The sequence below is a fragment of the Gossypium arboreum genome, chromosome 5 (genome assembly GCF_025698485.1).
Source record: "Gossypium arboreum isolate Shixiya-1 chromosome 5, ASM2569848v2, whole genome shotgun sequence".
NCBI lineage: Eukaryota > Viridiplantae > Streptophyta > Magnoliopsida > Malvales > Malvaceae > Gossypium > Gossypium arboreum.
Window position 1 is genome coordinate 26,391,360 of NC_069074.1, and position 9,389 is coordinate 26,400,748.

Genomic DNA, 9,389 nt, shown 5'->3' on the forward strand with positions numbered 1-9,389 from the left:
TATGGTTTTATGAACCTATAAATAGACGTAATCATCTCTCCTCTTGTATTTTTTCCATGGTTTTACAAACCTATAAATTCTGTATGTTCTTCTTCTTCTCTTTTCGATTCTTAGCCATTATTGACGGTCTATTTTTTAAAAACTGGTTCAGAGCTTCCTAGTTGTTCATCTTGATCATGATAATGGCGTCTTTGAAGTATGAAATTTCGCTATTAGTTCGCAACACCAGATTCGCGTTGTGGCAAATAAAGATGTAGTCAATTTTTGCGTAGATAGACTTAGAGGATGCCCTACTAGGGGTAGGTAAAATGCCTTCAACATTGATAGAGGAAGAGAAAAGGCGTAAAGATCGAAAGGCATTAGCACAGTTATATATACATTTGTCTAACGAAATTTTACAAGATATGATGAAGGAGAAAACCACTGCTGCATTATGGAAGAAGTTGGAGCAACTATGTATGTCAAAAACTCTAACCAGCAAGCTGCACATGAAACAACGTCTTTATCCTCTTCGTTTGGAAGAATGTGCTTCTGTGCATGAATACTTAACAGTGTTTAAAAAAATTCTTTCGGATCTTAAGGCCATAGAGGTTCAATATGATAAAGAAGATCTAGGGTTGATTCTGTTTTGTTTGTTGCCTCCGTCTTATTCAACGTTTAAAGACACGATTTTGTATAGCCGCGAGCTTATCACAATTGATGAGGTTTATGATTCTTTAACATTGTATGACAAGATGAAACATCTTGTGGTTAAACCCGACTCTTAGGGAGAGGGTCTCTTTGTTCGTGGGAGACAAGATCAAAATATTGATGATGATCGTGAAAGGACACAAGAACAAAATCCTCACGGTAAATCTAAGGGAAGATCGAAGTCTTTAAACAATGGTAAAACTTGTAACTTCTGTAAGAAGAAGAGATACATTAAATCTGAGTGTTTTAAACTGTAAAACAATATCAAAATGGAGGCTACAAATCAAAAAGACAAACAACCGAAAAAATCTAGTGAAGCTGATGTTGTAGAAGACTACAATGAATGTTAGCTTCTAATTACTTCTGTCAACAATTGTAAAGTGAGCGAGGAATGGATCCTTGATTCAGGTTTCACCTTTTACATATGTCCCAATCGGGATTGGTTTACAACTTACGAAACAGTGTCTGATGGTGTTGTTTTGATGAGAAATAATATTTCGTGTAAAATCGCAGGTATTGGAATGATTAAAGTTAAGATGTTTGATAGAGTTACCAGAACACTCAGTGGCGTGTGACATGTTCCAAAATTGAATAGAAATTTGATTTCCTTGAGTATTCTTGATTTAAAAGGGTACAAATACATAACTGAAAGTGGGGTTTTGAAGATTTCCAAAGGTTTTCTCGTTGTGATGAAAGGGCAGAGAAAGACTGCCAAGCTATATGTTTTACAGGGTTTTACTATTACTAGTGATGCAATTATCGCATCCTCATCATTGTTAGATGATGATGTTACTAGACTTTGGCATATGCGTCTAGGGCATATGAATGAGAATGGCATGGAAAAATTGAGTAAAAGAGGACTTCTTGATGGGCAAGGAATTTGCAAACTGAAGTCCTGTGAGCACTGCATTTTTGGGAAGTAAAAAAGAGTTTGATTCACTAGAGGAATCCATAACACAAAGGGAACATTAGAGTATATTCATTATGATATGTGAGGGGCCATCCAGAGTGCCTTCAAGAGGTGGAGCTAATTACATACTCATACTTATTGATGATTTTTCCAGAAAAGTTTGGGTGTTTTTCTTGAAGTAGAAAAGCGATGTGTTTTCCATATTTAAGTCTTGGAAAATTATGATTAAAGAAAAAACGATAAAAAAAATAAAACATCTCCATACAGGCAAAGGCTTAGATTTTTGTTCTAATAAGTTTAATGAATTGTGCAAGTCAAAAGGGATCGTGAGACACTTGACAATTCGTCATACTCCTTAGTAAAATAGCATTGCAAAATGAATGAACAGAACGATCATGGAGAAGGTTCAATGTATGTTGTTGAATGCCAACTTATGGAAGTAATTTTAGGTCGAAGCGGCCTCTACTGCATTTTTTTAATCAACAGATCTCTATCTGTTGCTATTGAGAAAAAGACTCCACAAGAGGTATGATCCCGTAATCCCACTGATTATTCTAATATAAAGATTTTTGAGTGTCATGCGTATGCTCATGTTAATAATGGAAAATTAGAACCGAGATCAGTTAAATGTGTTTTTTTTTGTTATAAAGTTGGTGTAAAAAGGTATAAGTTAAGAAATCCTGAAAATAGAAAAGTTGTAATTTGCAAAAATGTTTTTTTTATGAAACTGCTATGATGCCTAACTTATTTCTTAAAGACTTTTCCAATAAAGAACAACAAAAGCAAGTAGGGCATCAAATTGATCCAAAATCTACAACATAGTTGACTCCTCAAGCTAGTACAGAAAGTCAAAATAGAATTGTTTCTTTACCACAATACTCAATCGCAAAAAATAGAATTAGAAGAGAGATTAAACCTTCAAAGAGGTATGCCGAGGCTGATCTAATTACTTATGCTTTAAATGTGGCTGAAGATATATATGTGAACCAGGAACCATCTACTTATTCTGAGGCAATTAGCTGTGAAGACTTAGAAAAGCGGATGATTGCCATGCAAGAGGTGATGGAATCACTCCACAAAAATAGAACATGAAATCTTGTGAAGCTTCTTAAAGGCAAAAAGATTGTTCGTTGTAAATGTGTGTTTAAAAAGAAAGAAGGGATTTCAGGAGTTGAAGAACCCAGATATAAAGCAAGGCTTGTTGCAAAGGGTTGCAGTCAAATTCTAGGTGTGGATTTCAAAGATGTGTTCTCCCCAGTTGTAAAATATAGTTCGATTCGAGCTTTACTTGATATTGTGGCCATGTATGATTTGGAGCTTAAGCAGTTAGATGTAAAAACTGTATTTTTTTCATGGAAAAGATGATGATGATATCTACATGCAACAACTAGAGAGATTTATAGCCTCAGAAAAAGAGGACAATTTTTGCTTGTTGAAAAAGTCCCTTTACGGTTTGAAATAGTCACGAAGATAGTGCTACAAGAGGTTTGACTCCTTTATGATTTCTCATTATTTCAAAAGAATTAGCTTTGATAGTTGTGTTTATTTTAAGAACAACAGTGATGGTTGTTTTTTGCATTTGCTTTTCTATGTTGATGACATGTTGATAGCAACAAAAGATAAATGAGAGATAAGAAAGGTCAAAGTCCAGCTTAGTGAAGAATTTGAGATTGAAAGATTTGGGTCCAGCAAAGAAGATACTTAGTATGGAGATTCTCAAAGATAGATGTAACACCCCAAACCCGTCCCAGACGTTATGACCGAATCCAGCGTGTCACATTGAAGCGTTACTAGAAAAGTCATGTTTTATCTAAAGTCTTTCTTAGTGTTTAAAGAATATCTTCATTATAGATTAAAGTGAATAGAAGCTGTGCACCAGGTAGGATGCCAGAAAAGAGGAGGTGAGTCAATTAGACTGCTTAAGTACCCAGCTCTCCACGGATCCAATCCTAGACATGCACACAACCATTGCCACACTTTAACTGAGTGATTGTTCATGGAAAACCAATTCGTTTAAAACCATTTGAAAAGGTTATTAATTTTGAAAACATTTTCGTTGGGGAAGCTTTGCTTTGTTATCACGATATTTTGAAATCAAGCAACCCTTTTAAAACGTGCCCTAGAGCTATTCAATTTCAAACAATTAAAACAATATCATATCTAAGCTAACAAAACATACTAAAAATAGTTAAAAATAATTAAAGCGACCTTGTTACAACCCGAAATATAACTGAAAAATAACTTAAAGAACTACTAATTTAATTAAAAACCATCTGCGCTGTCCACATGGCCATCCTGAATCCTACCAGCTCCAAGTCCCCAGTTTAAGGCTCACCTGCAAGGGTAAAAAGGAAAGGGTGAGTTTGGAAAACTCAGTGTGTAAAGTATCCCAACCAGAGGCCAAATCGGTTCAAGCTTTACTAGGCCTAAGCCCTATTCAGAAATCAGAGTTAACTGGGCCTTAGCCCATATCAATATTAATCTGGGCCTTGCCCATATTAACACAGTTGGGCCCATTTCAATACAGTTGGCCCATAACAAAACAGTCTCATATGATTAATGCATGATAACCCCATCCAACCCTACACTTGCCTCCGTCTATCCCTACACTTCCTGTGGGGAATAAATCACCCACGTCATCCCTACACTTACAGTGTTAGCACCAGTTGTGGCACTAACTATAATCCGCAGCAAAGCTGCTTATATCAGAATATGTGGCACAGCCACCAGAACGGGTTCTTCCTCCATAACAAAACCCAACCCCATGCAGTATGACATGTATGCAAAATATATATATATATAATTAACAAGGCATGCTTTAGAAAGATAGTCAGATTATAGCGTAAGAACAGTTATTTACCCTCGAGGGGCATAATAGTAAACTTACCCCTTTAAGGGTATTACGGTAATTCTACCTTACAGAGGTATTTCAGTAATTTTATCAGTCTTTTTAGGGTTTCATGCTCGTTGCAGTTATTAACATGTCTTCAGAATACTTACCGTACGTTTTTACCGAAATGGGCCCATTGCCCATTACTTAATTTCGGCCCATCGAAGCCCAAATTCACCGAAGTGCACGAAATTGTGCACTTTGTAATCTTACCGTTGAAGATACCAAAAATTATCAATACAAACAATCCCATGAGCGCTCGTACGCTTGCAAGTTCTCGAAATACTGACTTTTCGGCATTTCAGCTTTTGCCGATCTAGTCTACTAGTGGGTGTCGTTTACACACCTATTTTTCGACGAAATGTTGACGAGTTCCACACATGAGTTGCCTTTGCTGGAATATGGATTAGATCTAAATCTAGTCGTCCCAATTATCCAAGCCCTTGATCAGTAGCCTTTAATCTACACTAGGGTAAAACAAATCAAATAACACCGCTAAACCCTTTTAGTTTAGTCGACAGGCATCCTTTGCATATAGAGGTTTTCAGCTTTTCTTTAAATCCCGAAATAAAGAATGGAAATAAGATTCTGAGTACTTACCACTAACGATGTACTTGTCAAGAGCATTTCCAACACTTCCCCAATCTCAGATCCATAGTGAATCCAATCTTAAAATGCGAGTAGAGAGTAGAACTAGATATTAATTCCCGAATCACTATGACTTATGAAGGTTTCGTCTTTTAAGGGTAATATGCTATCTTTAATCGAGAGAAAAGATGAGTAAAAAGAGAAGAGAAGAGTAGAAAAAGATAGGTTCGGTTCTTGATGAAGAAGAGATGAACAAGAAGGAAACAACTTATAAAAACCCAAAATTAAAAGAACAGTTTCGGCACAATTCCTTCCTAACTTAAATTCCATGTTTTGCTCCTTAATTCTTGGCCAAATTCAATGTTTGAATTTCATTCAAACTCCTAACCGATCAGCAGCCTTATCCACCGTTTCATCATACTGCTAAGAAGAGTTTCGGTCCAACTCTACTACTCTCCTTTACGCATGCAGCAAAAAAAGAGTCCTTCGCGCGTGCAGCAGCTTGAACTTGGGTCCTCCAGGCACACCCCCACGCTGCTGGCCACTGGGACGCAACCTTGTTTTCGATATAATACTGCCACAATAATTTATAACCCTTACCTACTTTAGTTCTGGCCCGCTTTAAAAAAAATAAAATAGAATTCGCCCGCGTAAGGACTCGAACCTACGCCTTCTCCGCGTGCCCAGCACGCTATTTCCACTGCGCCATGGGCACTCCTTGTACTGGATTATGCTTGCAACTCCTTTTAACCCCTATTTTAACCGCAACCTGAATACTAAAAAAAAATAACCATTTGCGAGCGCCATGTCTTGAACCCAAGCACCTCCCACGCCCTCCTAGCGTGCTTAGCTACTGGGCCAGGTGCTTGTTTATGCTAAAACTCAGCCCAAATTATTAATAAGGCCTACTGTCCAGATTCCCTAAGGAGCATAAAATTCAATTTTTTTTTGCTAGAGTCTTGAATCGAACCCAAGCCTTTTCCCACACTATAAATCTATCGTAATTCACTTAGATCCTACACAAAATAATTAATAACAATGTTGATAATAATTTCCCGTAAAAAGTTAAAACATCAATAATTCTATCTCGGGCCATCTTCTACCCGAACTCGGACTCCAAACCCAATATTTCTAAGCCTAATTTTTGGGGCGTTACAATAGAAAAGCAAATAAATTGTACCTAAGTCAAAAAGCGTACATTGAGAAAGTTCTTTGCAGGTTCAATATGCATAATCCTAAGCCTGTTAATACTCCTTTAGCAACCCATTTTAGACTTTCATCGTTTTTTGTCTCCATAATCAGATGATGAGAATGGGTACATGTCACATGTTTCATATTCTAATGTAGCGGGATCCCTCATGTATGCTATGGTTTGTTCATGTCTAGATTTATGATATGTAGTTAGTACAGTTAGCAGATACATGGTGAATCCCGGTAAAGAACATTGGAAAACAGTTCAGTGGATTTTGAGATACTTACGAGGTATTACTGTTGTTTACTTATAATTTGGAAAAACTAGAGATGGAGTCATTGGGTATGTAGATGTTGATTTTTCTGAAGGCCTTGATAGAAGAAGATCTCTCATAGGTTATGTCTTTACAATTGGGGGTTGTGCAATTAGTTGAAAAGTCATTTTAAAAACTACTGTTGCTTTGTCTATCATAGAAGCTGAGTACATGGCGATTATTGAGGCTTGTAAAGAAGCTATTTGGTTAAAGGGGTTGTTTAGTAAACTTAATGAAGACCTTCAAATCAGTACAATATTTTGTGACAGTCAGAGTGCCATCTTCCTTACAAAGGACCAAATGTATCATGAGAGAACAAAGCACATTGATGTTCAGTATAATTTTGTTCGTGATATTATTGCTCGTGGTGATATTATTGTGAACAAAATTAGTACCCATGATAATCCTGCAGATATGAATACTAAGTCACTTCCTATAATCAAGTTTGAGCATTACTTAGACTTGATTGGTGTTCATTGTTGAAGATAAACTCTTAAGAGGTTTCATGGAAGAGGTGGAGAACTTGTTTGTTGAGAGTTCGTGATGAAGAACTTGTTCATTGAGAATTTGTGTCAAAGTGGAGATTGTTAGAATTGTGTGACCCAAATTCTTGTGAAAATAAAATATAAGTGGAAAGATAGGGGAATTTACAAGTGGCATCCGTTTAGAAGTATACTTTCTCTATTTGATGTTGATAAGAATACGATGTTTTAACCTTATTGTATTACTGCTATTTGACTTTGATTAGAATATTGTTTTACAAACCTATAAATAGACGTAGTCGTTTGAAAATTCTGTTTGACATTGTTCTATCAAGTTCGTTGCTGAACATCATATATGTGATAGTAAAAAAACTAAGCCTTTTTTTTTTTCTATTTTGGCTATAGATTGAATGAGCTTATGTTCAAGGAATTGGGTTCTTTATGCTTGAGGAATACACCACAAATTCAGATGGATTAGTGATTACAAGATCCTTAAAATGGACACCATTCTTAAACAATTGAATGTTGAAATCCTCAACAATGAGAATCATAAAAACCATATTCTTTCTTCCAAAGGCAAGTTTCGATTCTATTTCTCTATGTTCCAAAGTTAATCATAGTAAATATCCAACTGGACTGAATAGATTAATGATTATTTCTCTGAGAATGACCAAAAATGCATATCTAATTGCAAGACATCATGCTTAACTGTAATTCTGTACTGGTTTCCTTCTTTTCCCTTACAGCTTCTACCAAAGCGCCATTAATGCTATCAATTTCATTTTTTTATTTACAAGCTTTGGCCCACTTCCCAACAGCAGGTGAAGAGATGGTATGGTGGCTAGAAGCAGGGAACCAAGAAAAAGAATGATGGAGGCAGGGGTGGTGTAGTGGGGAAGAAGATGATGAATAATAGTGGTAGGGTAAAAAATGATTATATCGCATGAACGGTCAATTGCTTTAGAGATTTAATATTTTTCCGACTAAAATAAAAATAATTTTAATGATAATAATCGTATTTTTATTTAATGAACAAAATGAAAACATTTAAAAAATGAGTAAATCCAATTAAGTGATCATACTGATTACAAATAACGAAAATCAACACTAACTTATTTTTAAAGTATTTAAAAACCGATATAAAACCTTAAATATTTTATAAAATTGGGATATAAATGAAATTTACTCGAATAATAATAAATAAATAACTATAATAATAATCGAATCAACTCTCAGCCATCAAAATGACAATAAGTCATGAACACCATTAAAATATATGTGTATATATATATATGAAAACCTGATAAAATTTCTACTAAAATTAATATTTTATTCAATTTAAAACACTTCTCTAAAGTCAAATCTCGGTCAACAAATGAAGAGCTGCCAAAATAACTGCAATGGCAAATCCAATGGTGACGTTCAAAAGAGGAGCTGCAGATAAATCTGGTGTCTGACTGATGGAGGAAGCGGGAGTAACAATGTTAGGAACAATAGTGGGAGCCAAAGGAGGAATTGAAAGAGAACTGGTAGGAGAGGAAGTCAGAGAAGATTCATGGGATGAAGGAGAAGGAGAAGGAGAATGAGTGACAGTTGACGGCGAAGGAGCTGGTGGCGAAGCTGTGGGAGTGGTGGTTGGAGAGGGAAATGACGGTAACTTGGTTGGCGTATTGCTGTGAGCTTCACCGAAAGCGCAGGTGGCTACTAGAGCCAAAAGAACGAAGCAAACGAAGGATTTCGACATTTACAAGCTTAAAAAAAAATCAGAACAATCCAGAGGCAGACGAGAAGAGGAGATGAAAACTGATATATATGTAAGGTGGAATCTCTTTTGAACTAACTAAAATGGATTATTATCGTTTTAAATTTCAAAATCTAACCTTATTAAAAACTTTGATTAAATAAATTTATTTATAAAATTATTTTGTCACATTTAAAAATTTCATTAACTTAAAATTTATATTAATTAAATTTAAATTATGTATATAACAAATAATTATATATTCAAATGTATAAATTTTTATAATATACATTTTATTATATTATAATTAATAATTAGGAGGTTGAGGCGAGAAATGGCTTGATGAACTGTAGATTTATTTTACTTTGGTTTATGATTTTGTATCTAAATAAAATATTTAAGATAAATGTTTGATAAGTTAATATTTGATACATTATCATAAAATATTTTAATTCCTAAGCATACTTCAAATATTGTAGTATATTCATTTTTCTAATACTTTATTCTTTTTATAGTATTTTTTGTGAAGTGTTAAAATTTCAAATTAAATAAGGATAAACTATAAAAATAGTCACTTTTTGCC

The 9,389-nt window shown here is 35.0% G+C and overlaps 1 protein-coding gene across 1 annotated transcript; it reads right to left on the reverse strand.

Annotated features, from left to right (window-relative positions):
- Nucleotides 1-8,422: 8,422 nt before the first annotated feature.
- Nucleotides 8,423-8,809, reverse strand: LOC108478662 (classical arabinogalactan protein 5-like). The gene has a single exon (XM_017781138.1). The coding sequence runs from the start codon at nucleotides 8,807-8,809 to the stop codon at nucleotides 8,423-8,425; it is 387 nt and encodes a 128-aa protein (XP_017636627.1).
- Nucleotides 8,810-9,389: the final 580 nt, after the last annotated feature.